This window comes from Desmodus rotundus, chromosome 6 (assembly GCF_022682495.2).
Source record: "Desmodus rotundus isolate HL8 chromosome 6, HLdesRot8A.1, whole genome shotgun sequence".
NCBI classification, from domain to species: domain Eukaryota; kingdom Metazoa; phylum Chordata; class Mammalia; order Chiroptera; family Phyllostomidae; genus Desmodus; species Desmodus rotundus.
In genome coordinates, this window is record NC_071392.1 from 126,051,470 (window position 1) to 126,066,779 (window position 15,310).

Sequence of the window (15,310 nt, forward strand, 5' to 3'; positions counted from 1 at the left end):
GATAAAATCCTGAGTGTGTTTATCGTGGGTAGAAGGAAACGGAGTGTTTTAATGTGGAAGGAGCGCAGCCATATGCCTGGGTGCAGTATGGCTTCCTTTAATCTGGGAAAAGGAAACAAGCATTGTCGATAATAATATGCAGATGTCCAGCCCCAAATGAGGACATATTGCTAATTAGCTATATTGTTAGTATGTTTTAAGGAGAGAGGCTGCAGTGATGTTAATTATAATCTCTGTTGTTTGTTGTTCAAAGTCTATGAGACCAAAGCATTGCTAATAATATCTTCTTTAATATCTTCAATAGAAGATTCCCAGATTTTTTTTTCTTTAGAATCCCACATAAAAGCCACATGAGGGGTAATGAGGCCTATAGCCTGAGTCTAATTAAAATAAAATCTAACTAGGCCTGTGGCCATCATTATCATCAACTAGTACTTATTGGGTGCCTCCTGAGCTTGTGGAATTGGAGAGTGTGGGGTTTGAGATTGCAGATATGGCCTGTTCTTTGCCCTCCAGAAATCTGCCATCCCGTCTGCCTCCTAGAAGTCTGCCTGGTTGTGTTAATGTGGGAACACTTACTACCGCCTTTTTTTTTTTAATAGCACTAAAGCTGTCCTAGCCAGCCACAATTTCTTACTAGTTTTTGCTTCTTCTGGAGGTTCTGGAAGTGCTCAGATTAGGCCTGTTTTTACACACCAGCCTTTGGTTGGTATTTGCAGAATAGGGCAGGTGGCTGTTTGTAGACTGAGACAACACTTAGCACACTTGTTCCAAAGGTGGATCCCATCACCCATTTTCACAACTTGGTCTCCCCCTGGAGCTGATCACCCAAATTTGCACTGTGGCTTGGTTCTCCAAAGATCCTCTCCCCCTCCCTCTGCCAATGCCAAATGACTAGCTAGGAACTCTGACCAGTGTGACAACTTTGACTTTGATGTGGCTGTGGTAATCCACCTTGGTCACAAGGATAGCCAAAATGAGCAGCTGTGGCCATGCAGCAGCTGAAGGCAGTGGTTGGGCATCTTTGGTCTTGGGCCAGTGATGTCCTAGGGAGAAAGGACATAAATAATAAAACACTTGGGCTTGTCATGTTAGAAATTGTTCCCAGTCTACAGATGAGAGATTTTTCTCTTTTAGTTCATCTTGGCAGGGCTTTTCAGGGGCATAGGGCCAACTGTTGAGGACAAGGGGAGAGGGAAGAGATCCCAGCACAGATAGATTCAGCAAGCTTCCAGATGTCCAGAGAATGCCACCAAGGAAGTGGTCTAGTGGAAAAGTCACAACACACTATGATAGAAAGCTTTCAGATCAATAGCTGGCAGGTCAAGATGTTGTAGAGGTGGGCCTGGCATTTATATTATTTAACTGAGTGGTCTGTTACTAAGACAGCAGAGTGGCCTGGATCCTAACACCCCCTCCATTCTAGTGCTTATATCCTTTGGATTACTATACCAGGCCACGTCAGGTATTCGGAAGTCTACACTCACCATATTCTTTCACCCACAATAGTCAATGGCCCATCTCTCCCTCTGCTCTGTTCTTTTCATCTGCTTCACTTTTGCTCACCTTTTCAATCTCAGCTCAATTATTACTTCCTCAGGAAAATCCTTCTTTCTTTCTATTACCAATGTTCAAAGTAAGGAGTGTTATAAATTCCTACCTTGAATGGTGACAGTAGTTTCTCTCTTTCCCTCTTTTGTGAGTATCATAGGCTCAGAGATTTTCATACTCAATGTGTGATAGTCAACCACAAACTTTTTGTTTTGATGTCCAAATTGTCTAATCTTTGGGCAATGGGGCCCCTTCACGCTGGCTCCTGTGTTCTTTAAAGAGGACACTCTTAATCACTGAAAGGTTCCTTGCTCTCTGCCACAATAAAGTATCCCAAACTCACCTATGCTTTTCTGCCCAAGCTCTGGAATCAGCCATTTATTTTTTCTAAGGAGCTCTTTTAGCAATGGCAAACTCCTTAAAATGTAATGATAGTATTTTAGGACAAATTAAAGGAAATATTGCATTATACAGTGAGTAATAGATTTGAGTAATGTAATGTAAAGATGCTAAAACAATGAGAAGATTCTGAATATGTATAGAGAAGGGTATAGATGGCCAAGCTAGCATAGGATGTTAGGAAAATTAGCAGCAGAGCTGAGCATCTGTAGCCTGGTTGCCATTGTGAAGTTTACCATGATGCCTCACTAAATGCCCTGTCAGTACGTCATCAGCTGGGGATTATGCCCTATTGCCAAGAACAGAGAACTCAACTTAGAGTCGCTTGGGTAAACAGGGCTTCTCCTTTTTTTATTGATAGTCATGGTTAGAGTCAAAGTCACAACAGGGAACTTATACTGCTGCTACAGCACTGTCAAGATTAACATTAATAATGATGAAAATGGTAAAAAAAAAAAGTTCATAGTTCACCATTCCAGGACTCGTCTGATGGCTCTACAATGCAATCAGAAACCCAGGCCCCTTTGTCTTTCCATTTAGCCACCTTTAGAGTATGGCCTTCATCCTCATGCTTGCTGGCTGCTTCAGTCCATTCAAGCTCCAATATCCACATTTCCAGCAGTAGAAAGTGGAAGAGAGAAAGGCAAAAGGCAAACTGCCTCTGATTCAGCAGCTTCCACTTACATCACAATGGACAGGGCTGTGCCATTTGGTCACCTCTGGCTGCAGTGGATGCTGGGAAATGTAGTTTTAGCCAGGTGCCTTGCCACCTGAATCAAACACTGAATAATAAAAAGAAGAACGCATATTGGGTAGGCAGTGACAATGTCTGCCACAATACTGAGGTCTAAGGCAAAATACTAGGCTGCATGAGCATGGAGCCTATTTCATTATTATTGACATGTTATTATTATTTTATTCCTATTTTAAATAAGAATAAGCTGTAAAATAATGGAAGGATAGGAGCTATGCACAAAGATGGGGAACATCAGCAGTAGCTGGACAGTTTGGCCACGGGACGTCACCTACTTCAGCACTTGAACAGTGCATGTGTATAAGCCATATAATAACTTTGGTTCTTCTATTCTTTTTATTGGCAGTCACAGTTGCCAAATTAAGAGTTAAAGAGAGAACATTGGTCCTGGAGCTATAGCACTGTCACAGTTTAAAGATCAATCAACTCAAAGACAGATTGTGGGTAAAGAAACATTTTCCTAAACTGAGCAAACCCCCTCATGACATTTGAATTTAGGCAAAATTAATCCTGCCACACTTTGGAAAGAACAGTGACATTTCTTCAATTCTTAGACTTTCCTAAGCTGTTGTCTTCAAGGAAGGATGTTTGTTTTCCTGAATAAAACACAAACTAAGTATTTACTTTGAGATCTACCAATCCTGAGAATATTCATTCTGCTAGTATAATTTAAGTGGGATGTTCAGTGAGTGAACTTGATGAGACATGAATGGTGTTCATCAGTGAAGACCTGCAATGGGGCCTTGGTAAGGAAAGTAGGCAGTGTATCCTTAAGAAAGGATGAAAACACCTTTTCCTGTGTTGTTAGCATTGTCTGCCATCTCCTGCCCCAAATTCAAAATCTACATTATCAAAATAATGGCTACTCCAGAACCTTATTACCTATTGAATAAAGTTGAGTTTCATTTTATGAGACATGGTAAGACACCTTCCCCATCCTAGGACTTCCAGTTTCTGAAGAGTTTGGGGGCATGCCACTGCAGGGAGCCAAGGTTTCTAGATAAATATGTTGAGGCAGAGATGCAAGAGTAATTCAGATATTCAGAGATTGTGATGAGCATTTCTTTATTACCTCCCTTCTTCCAAATCCTTTACAAACACTGAGCTAGGGCAGGGTGGCTATGGGCAGGGAAAGGGAAGGAATGGAGAAAGATGGAGAAAGGCCACAATCACATGCCTAACTCAAGCCAAAACATACTTTAGTCCCAGTCTATTCCCAGCAGAGGCAAATGTGGCCTGAATTGTCCAGTCAATCGCCTAACTCTATACTTCTCTTTTCATGTGTAGATACAACCCAACCTGAGTTATCTTGACTATCCTGCTGGGAAGGTACAGAACTCTCCATATAATCTGCTCTGTTTTACATGGGGGTCATTGAACTACAGAGACATTGAAGGGTTTTTTTCTTGGTCTCTGGCTGAGCCAGGATCACTCTGTGGTAGAGTATCTCCTACTGGGAAAAATTCCAGAGCCAGATCAAGAAACCAATCAGCGGTGATTCTTGTCTTTTCAGCCATCTAAGCAAAATGCCAAATAGCAGCAAAAATAGATTTCTTATCTCTTCTTCTAAAATATGTTTTAGTAGGAGAAAGAGTACTTCATTACAGGGAAAAATATAGAGAGCTTCCTTTTTAACACAATTAAGCAGTAACTCCCAGTTGCTACAATGAAGTTAAGACTGAGTTTACAGGGGATCCCTCAAGCAACTGGTAAGCAAATCCTAGGCCCTTCTGAAACTTATATTCCCAAATCTGTGCAAAAAAAATTTTCCTTGAGATTTCAACCGGCCTCACTAACACTGTTGGGGAAGTTTTAGGTTTGGGGATCCAGGGAGAAAAGCAAGGGAACAATCGCATTTAGTTACCTCCTCTTGGGCTGTGATAGAGAGGCCTCATGTTGAGGAAAGACATAGTATGTGCTTTCTTTCTCTTTCTCTCTCTCTCTCTCTCTCTCTCTCTCTCTCTCTCCATACACTGGACCCAATTTCAGCACAATACACTTGGCCTCTGATGAGTTGATCAGTGCCAGGAGACAAAAACCATGGCAGAGAGGTGGGTGGAAAGGTGAACAAAGACATTACCCCAGCCACATCTCCTGAGCAAAAAGAGAGGGCAAGCAAAAACATGCTGAGAGCACCCAGCAACCCCTGTGCAATTTCATGTTTTAAAGAGGAGACCACAGACATGCTGTCTATCCTAGTCCTCTTCTTGGCCTCTTGGATCATCCACAAAGCTGATTTCTGTTTAAAGAACAATCCATCCTCTCACCTTAGCTCTCTCAGAATATATTTATATGCTGCATAAGTTTCATCCCTGGGACATGCTTGACTTTGGGGACTCAGAGTCCGGAGTGTTTTGATACCAGATGTAACCCTTTGGCTAGGTCAGAAGCACTGTGGAGGGGGGGCAGGGAGTGCGTGTGGAGACAGTGTGCTGGAATATACGCTCCAAACCCCAAAACATGCCCAAGAATAACAAGAACATTAACCACTGACCCAAGGGCTGGTGAAATTCTATCTCCACATCTCTCTCCACCAGTAAACATGAAAATGCCATCTCTGAAGGGATAGAGGAAGCATCCAACGAAAGGTCCAAAGAGAATGCGAGGAGAAGGGCTGGTTTGGGGAAGAAGTCCAACAATTTCTACACTCCTCAATCACTGGGAAACTTTCCCCAAGTGACAACTAAATAGAGACATTTTTCACTAGCTGGGTAAAACAACAGACTTGCACTTTTCAGAATAACGGCATTACATTTTTAGAATGCCTTTGTGTCACTTTTTTTCCGCTACCTTCCTCTCTTCATATTCATTTCATGCTGTTCTTCCCTCCTTCACTCCACACCAGCCTTGCTGACCTTCTTTCTGTCCCTCAAATGAGCCACATTCATTCCCCACCTCAGGACTGCCTTACACATAATTTCTGCTACTAGAGTGTTCTCCCCACAGATCTTTGCAGGATGCCTTCTTCTCTTGTTCAAGTCTCATGTCAGATGTCACTTTCTCAGAGAAGTTTCCCCAGCTATCTTAATGGTGTCCCTGGCTGCTCTCTATCATTTTCTTCTTTCTTTTCTTCTTAGCAATCACCACTCTCTGATCTGATTTTATTTATTCATCCATATATTTATTGTTTATTCCCCTCAACTAGATCTATACATCAAGAGTATAGGGTCATGTCTGTCTTGTTTATGGCTGTATCTCCTGTGCCTAGTATGTGGTTGGCATTTGTTGATTGGAAGGAAGGAAGGCACATAGGAAGGAAGGAAGAGGGAAGGAAGGAAGGAAAGGGAGATAAATGAATGGGTGAATGGATATAATCAATTATTTAAATCAAGTATTGTATTCTATTTGGTAAGATCTTTAGTTCCATGACCCACAGCAAAGAAACAAACCCTGGACTATGGGGCTATAACTATTAAAGCTAGAGTGATTAATCAGTTGAACCTGTGAAAAGGAAAACATAATTTGATTCCAATTCTAAATGAGCACCTACTGTCCTTCAAAATAGTACTTTTGTGTTGATGCGTTTGATGTTTAATAAATAGCCCATAACTCCTTTACCCTCAGAAAATTCCCAAGTAGCAGACTACAAGAAGTTTCCTGATGCTTTGGCTTATTCAAGATGGAGAATTAAACCACAGGGGAATGAAAATGAGTTGTGAATACAATCCTGCAAGAAGCCACTGCGTTCTTCTAGCTCTCTGAATTGAATAGACTGTTAAAAGTGGTATTTTTAAATCATGCCCTATTTATTTGTTCATTTACTTGTTTGTTTTAGAATAACCTCAATGTGGAAAGTGACTCTACATCAGAAAGCAGCTCTCCTTTCTCCAAAGAAGTACCAGGGGAGCATCTGGACCACCAGGCTGCACACCAACCCTTCCCCAGACGATTCCAGCAAGAGGCTGGGCACCCTTCACTGCAAAGAGACGGTCCCAAATCTTTTCTCCTTGATCTACCAAACTTTCCAGATCTTTCCAAAGCTGATATCAATGGGCAGAATCCAAATATCCAGGTAAAGCTTAGCAGCTGAAAGGTGGAAGAAAATGAAACAGTCCATCTCTTTGTTTCCTGATCTGATTTCAAAGCAGCTACTGCCTTTCCTCCCCTTTCTTTTTAACCCCTTAATGAGTCCTGCTTTTGATTGTGTCATCTCTCTAAGAACAGTGTTGTATTTCGTCTGTGGTACACCCTTGATTGGGAGATTCACCATTATTTGATAAACCACTAAAAAGATAAAACATTACTAATGAAAGCATGACACAATGGTGATACGATACATTCTGATAAATCAGAGGCATTGAAATGTAAAAACAAAACAAATCAAAATAATATGCCCTGAAATTGATAAAACATGGAAGCTGTGGGAAAGGGCCAATCTAGCATGTGAGTGGATGAGGCAAATCATAGCATGATTTCACAGGTGCTCAGGAAGCCAGTGTTCCCCAAAAGCTCTAGCTTGCCCTGGTTACCAGAAATCCCTTCAGGAGGTGACAACACTTCAATTGCTCTAAAGTTTAAATGACTGATAAAAAGATGTTTTTGACAAGAAGAAGAGAGGTGAGGACAAAAGCTCCTAAGGGGGGGGAGATGAACATACACCAATAAGATGGAGTGGGATAAAGCTGAAGGAAATAGAAGGTTATGCAAAGGGGGTCCTGGGATTGAAAATGACGTTACTCACCTACACTGAAATAGCACAATAGATTTTACAAAGCAAATGTTGATCTGATTTGACTCTCCCAACAACCTTATGAAGCACAGGTCATTTTCCCAATATTATCAATAATGTGATTAGTACTTAGGAAGTTACTGTTGGTGTGCCCAAGGTCATATGGCTAGTAAACAGTATCATGGGGACTCAAATCCAGGCTCTCCAGTGCCTAGGAATACCCACCAATTAATGTTTCAGAGACAAACTCTTAATTTTGAATTTTGCTTAGATCTCCCTCTGTTTTTTCCCCAGAGATGGTCCCATGACATCTGGGAGAGGGTCCTTTACCTGGGCAACCTAGTCCCTGTGCAGCTCCTGTTCTCTTTGCCTGCTTCCATACTTTCCAACTTTGTTCTCGATTCATTTCATTCCAGGAAGGCTGGCTTTTCCTTATTCTTCCTCTCTGCATCAAATTACAATTAGTTTACAAGGCAGAAACTTCCTGAACCTGACCCCAGAGCAATTGATCCTTAATTAAGTTAACTGTCTCTCTCTCAAGACTGACACTCTCCACAGGACACCAGTTTAGATCAGGTTTCCTTGGCTAGAGTTGCTTTGCTTATAACAGCAGTGTCCTGGTGGCTAACAAATGTCACTGAGAATACACCCACATAGGGCAACCCCTACTGCAGGTAAAACTCTGTGTTAGGCTCTGGGAAATTAAGAAATATAAGCCCTTTTTCCTCCAGAAAATGACATAGGTGTGAAAATCCAAGCTACCACCGCCAACTGTGCCTGAGGGATTATGGAGACAGAGAGGAAAAATTATGTTCCATGGTAAGCAGATTGAATGGACGGGAAGGTGTAGGGCAGAGCAGTCAGTGTTGATGGTACAGAGGTGAAAAAATGTTTTGGAGGTCACTCTTTGACAACCCATTTATAGAAATTGCTGCATGCCCCAATTCATGTCTGATGAGTCTTGTATTGTTTTAACTGATTAATTGAAAAAACAGGTTTTTTGCTCCACTGTCCTCTCTCCAGGAACTGGCCACATGGCTCTCTGATAAAGAACAAAAGATCCACTTGGCAAAAAAAAAAAAAACCCCAAAAACAAAAACATGGACATCTCCTTACTGTTGCTCAACATCACTGCCCATCCTGCCTTCATCTATAGGAAGCAATTTTTTTCTTGTCCACAGATTTTATGGGACCAGGACCAAACTGCCCTCACCCCCAAGGTGCTTAGGCCATGCCTGGAAAAATTTTAGGCTTGCTTTGGCTCACTTTTTTCCCAAAGGTGGGAAATGTCAGGCAGGGGCTTAATACTGAGGACTGAACTATTGGTGTAATAGATTAAAAATCACTAAAGTAAAGTTACAAGAATATGCATGGATGCAGAGGAATGCAAGGCTCCTGGGAGTGCTTCCCCTCCCTGAAATGCTACTTAGTGCATGGGGCTTCTCCTAAAAACCAAATTTCTCAGGATACCCTTTCTCTCTCACAGATAAATTCATCTGTCAGGAAATCCTTGTACTCCACCTAGACCCCACTAGGACCCTTTTTAAAATGTTACCTTAATGTTAGGGTAGAGCAGAGGTGCAAAGGCAGTTGGGATCCACAGAGCTGAGAACCCACATTACTTTGCCAAAAAGAATAAACAGGCAACCGTGAGTGCTGAGCCTCTGCAGCCCATGTGATGGAGCTGAGCGTAAGCTCAGGAGAGCAGGCACCTTGTGATTCATTTGTCATCATAATAAGCTGTGTTGTTTAGCCAGATGGGAGGTACATAAAGCTTCAGAGCAGTTTTAGCAGGTTTCCTGAGGGCCAAGGGAGCTGTTGGGCCTCGTAGGTGTGGAGAAAACTAGAGTGAGATGAGGAAGTATTTAATTAAATGGAGAGTGAGTTATGAGAAGGCCACACATGGCTCACTCTGGCAAAGCCTCTTGGACTTTTATCAAATGCAGCTTCCCCATGTGCCATCACAAAGGTGCTGAGATAGTACAAGCGGAAATTATTTGCCCTCTTCTCTGAGACCCCAAGCCACCTGTTCATATAGATTTGTAACAGGTAAAAACAATTGGTGCTTTGTTTTCACTGTCTTACCCCCACCCCAGCACAGGAACAAGAAGCTCACCCCCAGGTTCTGCTTCTGAAAGAAATGCTTTGGAGCACAGGGTTGGAAGAGGAATAGGGCCACTCCCATGAGGTCCCCATGCTTTTGAGTTACCCTTTAAAAAGTAAAAATCACCATCATCCCCAAGAACATAGGTTTCCCTATAGCTTCAAATATCAGGGTTATTAGCAGAATGGCTTAGAAACCAATGCAACCCCAACCCAGATACCATTAAAGTAAAAAACTACAAAAGACTAGGCCAACACCATCTTTTTGCCCACTGCCACATCAGGTCAGTCCTTTTTCTTTGCACAATCCCTGTGTCTGTTAATCTTCTGCAGGCAGTACAGAGAGAGGGGTGAGGTGGCCTGTGTTTTATTGATCAAATGACCTGTTGGCCCTAAAGAAAAGAAACTCCAGCTGCATTTCTGGCCTTCTCTTTCTAGAAGACCACAAAAGGTTAATGTTCACTCAGAAAGATGTTCAAAGAAAGAATGAAGCAGCTGCTACCCCTGGGAGCCCTGGCCCTAGGTCTGCATGTAAGTGTGTGTGCCTGTACATACACATGGGCATGCACATGTGTGTGCATGCACACACACAGTGCTGGCTGCAGCAGCCCCATGCACCACTGCACTTGAGTAAACCAAGTTCCCTGGTGGTCCTTCCAAATATGAGGTACTTCCTAAAAGGGGGTGATGGTCTCCGTGTTGGCAGCCCTCTCCCCTTCTTGTGAGCACTGCTCTTTTGTTGAAATCCACCGGATTGACACAGACTGATTCAGCCAAGCAGACAGCCCTGCTGGTCACTGTGGTCCCCTGAAAGCATTTTCTCTCCCTGGGGAACAGAGTGAAGACAGGTGAAGGGGCGCATCAGTCGGTTGGCTTCCGCTACCAGGGCCCCAGGCCTGTCTCCTCCCTCCCCTGGCAACTTGCCCCTCACCCCCACCTATTTATCCCTGACTGGAGCCGGGTAGCTGAACAGGAATTCGATATCCCTCGCTCCGAAACACCCCCAGCCCCTCCGGTGTCTGGAAGTGTTTCCCACGCCCCAGGGCTGGGGTCCACTATTCCTCCTGCCAAACAGCCCACACCTTACCAAAATGACAATGCTGAACCCAGGCAAGGGGCCACATCCCTCTTGGGCCTCTTGACTTTTAGGAAGGGAAACCTTTTAAAAAGCCCTGCTTTGTAGAGCTTTTTTTTAACCCTCCTAAGCCAGGTGGCCTCTATCCCAAGTGGATCAGACTCTCCATTGTAAGACTGGCTTCAGGCTGTGGAAGTGAGTGGGGAAAAAAACAACAATGTGCAAAATAGAAAGAAATAGCCTCAAACCCCTGAACCCAATCTCCATATTAAATTTAAAACAATACAAGAAGTTGGGTTTTGTTAAAAATAAATAAATAAATCCTTCAGGAAAGAAAATAGATCCCCCAGGACAAGTTAGACTTGAACTTTAATATCCTTGGGTTTTTGGTCTGTAGCTGATGGTCAGATAGCAAAGACAAAAATCTCTAAAATAAACTCATTATTAGGCTTACTGCATCAATTCATTACCACAGTAGCTAGTCACAACCAACTACTTCTCTTTTCTGGATCAAGCTGAGATTAGTATTCATTTCAACTAATATACTTATTTCTTTTCTTCCATTGAAAGAGACTTAAAAATAGTCATCTAATGGCCTTTTTTCATGCACAGACCTATTTACATGGCCATAGGCCTCTTGAGTGCCACAAGATACAAGCAAATGAGCTGGCCAGGGCTCTAAATGTTGTACGTGCTTATACTTCTGATTTCCCTTTATCTTTTTTTGCTAATACACTTTGGAATGGCAGGTTTGGCTGAGTGACAATCAAGAAATTTGTGCCCAAGACCTAAGCCCACACACCCATGGGGACAAACCTGTATTGTTCAGATCCTCACTGGCTTCCATAGCTTCATGCAGGTTACTTGACCTCTCTATGCTTCAGTTTCCTTGCCGTAAAATCAAAATGATAATACTACCTATGAATATCTGTGTAGTATAATACTACATAGGAGTAGGGTTGTTATGAGGATTAAGTGAGATCACCATGGGAAGCGCTTAGCAGAGGGCTATATGATGAGCTTTCCCAAAAGAATAGATGCTGGCTGGTGATGACAATGTAATAAAGGTGTCAGAGGAAATGTGTATAAAACAGTCGGAAATCAGAAAACTTACTTTTGAGATCGGCTCTACATCTTCCTTGCTGTTCACCTCAGAAAATCGAATTCCCCAAGCCAGTCTCTGTGCCTAAAATTTAGGTCTAACTTCTGTAGAGTGAGCAACAGTCTTTGTGCATGTTGCAAGTATCAAAGCATTAATGACAGTTAGCCAGGTTGGTCAGAGTTGTTTTTAGAGTGTCAGTGAGATTCAAGTTCCAGCCAAGATGGAGGCGTAGGTAGAAACCCTTCACTTCCTTGCACAACTAAAAGGAGGATAACAACCAATCTAAAATCAATGAAAAACCAGAAGTGCCAGAAAATCAAACTGCATGGAACTCTGACAACCAAGGAATTAAAGAAACAGTCAACCAGACCAACCAGACCAGTAAGATGGGTGGACAGAGAGAACCCATGGCAAGGTGGAGGGCCACTCTGGTGGGACTGGCAGAAAGGACCTGCAGCAAGGCAATGTACTATGTGGGCAGCACTGACTGAATGGGAAACTGAGACTCAGAGCTGACTGTGGACTATGGTGGTGGTTGCCACGATGGGAGAAACTCCCAGTCTCACATGAGTGTTCTTTGGAAAGTGGGGCTAGAGCTGAGCAAGTGAGCTGCATTGTTCCTTCTCTTGCCCCTCCCCTACAGACAGTGCTGCAGCACAGCAAAGAGGGTTGCCCTGGTGAATACCTAAGGCCCCGCCCCCTTACAACTTGGCAGGAGCCCCGAGACAAAGAAATAGGGCCCAAGTGAAAGAACAGCAAAACTCCAGAAAGAGATCTAAGTGATGAGGAGATAGCCAAACTACCTGATGGAGAGTTCAAAGCCCTGGTAATCAAAATGCTCACAGAACTGATTGAGCTTGATCGCAAAATGAAAGAACAAGTGAAGGATACCCAAAGTGCAGTAAAGCAAAATATTCAGGGAACCAACAGTGACAGGAAGGAAACCAGGACTCAAATCAACGATTTGGAACAAAAGGAAGAAATAAACATCCAACCAGAACAGAATGAAGAAACAAGAATTCAAAAAAATAAGGAGAAGCATAGGAACCTCTGGGACAACTTTAAACATTCCAATATCCGAATTACAGGGGTGCCAGAAGGAGAAGAACAACAGCAAGAAATTGAAAACTTGTTTGAACAAATAATGAAGGAGAACTTCCCCAATCTGGCAAAGGAAATAGACTTCCAGGAAGTGCAGGAAGCTCAGAGAGTCCCAAAGAAGTTGGACCCAAATTGGAACACAGCAAGCCACATCATCATTAAGTTACCCAAGATTAAAGATAAAGAGAGAATCTTAAAAGCACCAATAGGAAAGGAGACAGTTACCTACAAAGGAATGCCCATAAGACTATCAGCTGATTTCTCAGAAGAAACCTTACAGGCAAGAAGGGACAGGAAAGAAGTACTTGAAGTCATGCAAGGCAAGGACCTCCATCCAAGATTACTCTATCCAGCAAAGCTGTCATTTAGAATGGAAGGGCAGATAAAATGCTTCCCAGATAAGGTCAAGTTAAAGGAGTTCATCATCACCAAACCCTTATTATGTGAAATGGTAAAAGGACTTATCTAAGAAATTGAAGAAGATCAAAAACTCTGAACATTAAAATGACAACAAACTCACAACTATCAACAACTGAACCTAAAAAAAAGAAAAGCAACAAAAACTAAGCAAACAACTAGAACAAGAACATAATCAGAGAATTGGATATCACATGGAGAGTTTTCAGTGGGGAGGGGAAGGGGAGGAATATGGGAGAAAGGTACAGGGAATAAGAAGCATAATTGGTAGGTATAAAATACACAGGGAGAGGTCAAGAATAGTATAGGAAACAGAGAATTCAAAGAACTTATATGTACAATCCATGGACATGAACTAAGGGGGAGGAATGCTGGAGGGTAGGAGGGTGCAGGATGGAGGGGGTATAAAAGGGGAAAAATTGGGAAAACTGTAATAGCATAATTAATAAAATATACTTAAGAAAAAAAGAGCATCAGTGAGTCTGAGAAGAAGGGATTATGTACCCTCCTGGTCCATTTTTTCTTCTTTCTGTAGCTCACAGTTGTTGAGGAAGGCAGGTAGGTAGTCTGGGGCCCAATTCTTCACTGGAGACTGTCTTCCTGTCCCTGGATGCTCTGTTTTTCTGAGGAATCCATTCACCTCTCAGAGCTTATTTTACTATCTGGAAATACCATTTCATGACCACCTAGTCACCAAGTTCTCACGGTTTACAGGACCAATGAGCTAGAAGATTCTAGAAGATTCTAGAAGATTCTCCCAAGTTCAAAAGGTCAAAGCATTTGTATTTTGTACTTTATTATCAGTTAGACTGATAATTGTGTTAGTTTTCCTATGGAAAGTGCTTTTCAGAGAAATTATAAAGAACTTGTTTCTAATAACTGTTTTAACTATCAAGAGGAAGAAAGAAACCGATGACATTGCATAGGATCCTCATTTCCTGATTTTGGACAGAATTCCCCAAACTGGCACTGATTTTGAACTTTGTTTCTTGAAGCTGATGAGACTGTGCCAGAAGTTGGACTTGGATAGTTTTAAAGCGTTTTCTTTCTTTTATTGTCTTGATTCATGGTGTGGAAAAGTCCAGAAGAAACAAATATACTGAGACACTTCAATTATGTGCATTAAGGAAAAGAAAAGATGGTAAAATCTAGAGTCTTTATCAGCTTGGAAATCTGCTGTGCTCACTCCCACACCTTAAGCTCATCACATCAATTATTGTTCAAGACATTTTTATAAAAGGACTCTTTGATGCTGAAGAACACGTAAGCAGAATGAGAGCAACAGGAAACATAAAACTAATCCCCATCATTTGAGAAGTCATTGATCATGCTCATTAAGTCTTTTTAATTGTACACCTATGAAATTTCAGGTTCAAGATTAGATTTCTTCTCGATATCAGTATGAGGTTTCCACATTAACTGTAGGGAAAGGTGGATCCTAAGGTTTGTGGAAGGGGGGTTGTTTGTTTTTTTGTTTTTAATTCAGTTGAGGCAGTGGCTAGAAATTAAAGGGGGAAATAGAAACCTCTAAACTGTTGAGATTTAGTCATCGATATAGTTTTTGGAGTAAATTTGTATTTTGCTACTCATTGCCTGGCCAGGCAACAAATCTATTTTGTTTGGATCTGAGAACCAGTTTGGAAGAAAAAGAATTATATTGACAATAATAGCTTGAAACATAAAATTGTTTTTATTCCCAGCTTGGAGAAATTGCAGGGCACGTTTTGTTTAGGCAATCCCTTTGACTCTACTCTGAATACAAATGGAATACCAAAACCGTTGGGCATGTTCCCCCTTATCTCCTACCCAGAGACTGATTTCATTACCATAATTGCAGGCTTGCCTGGCTCTTGGCAGCTTCTCCCCTCCAAGACCCTTAAGAGCCTTGCACAGGATTGTTGAGGCTCAGTTATTCTGTCTGCAGGCAGTGGGGGATGGGACTGCAGAGGAGAAAGGTTTTGTCTCCAAAGGCTCAGCAGTGCCCTGTCACTACCCAGCAGTGCACTCCTTCTGCACTTGTCCTTTCCAGGGTTGCGTGTGGGTCCCAGTCATTGTCTATTCCCCAGCAATTATCCATTCTAGTGAACAGCTATGACACAAGACACACGAAGACATTTTCTTCTCTTCCTTTTTTTTCTT

At 42.2% G+C, this 15,310-nt stretch overlaps 1 protein-coding gene across 1 annotated transcript in view; it reads left to right on the top strand.

Annotated features, from left to right (window-relative positions):
- The window catches only part of ISM1 (isthmin 1), a 75,456-nt gene that overhangs the window by 44,121 nt on the left and 16,025 nt on the right, over nt 1-15,310 (top strand). Inside the window, exon 2 of the mRNA XM_024559218.4 lies at nt 6,480-6,716. Within this exon, the coding sequence (XP_024414986.1) occupies nt 6,480-6,716 (237 nt within the window). The remainder of the gene's footprint in view (nt 1-6,479; nt 6,717-15,310) is intronic.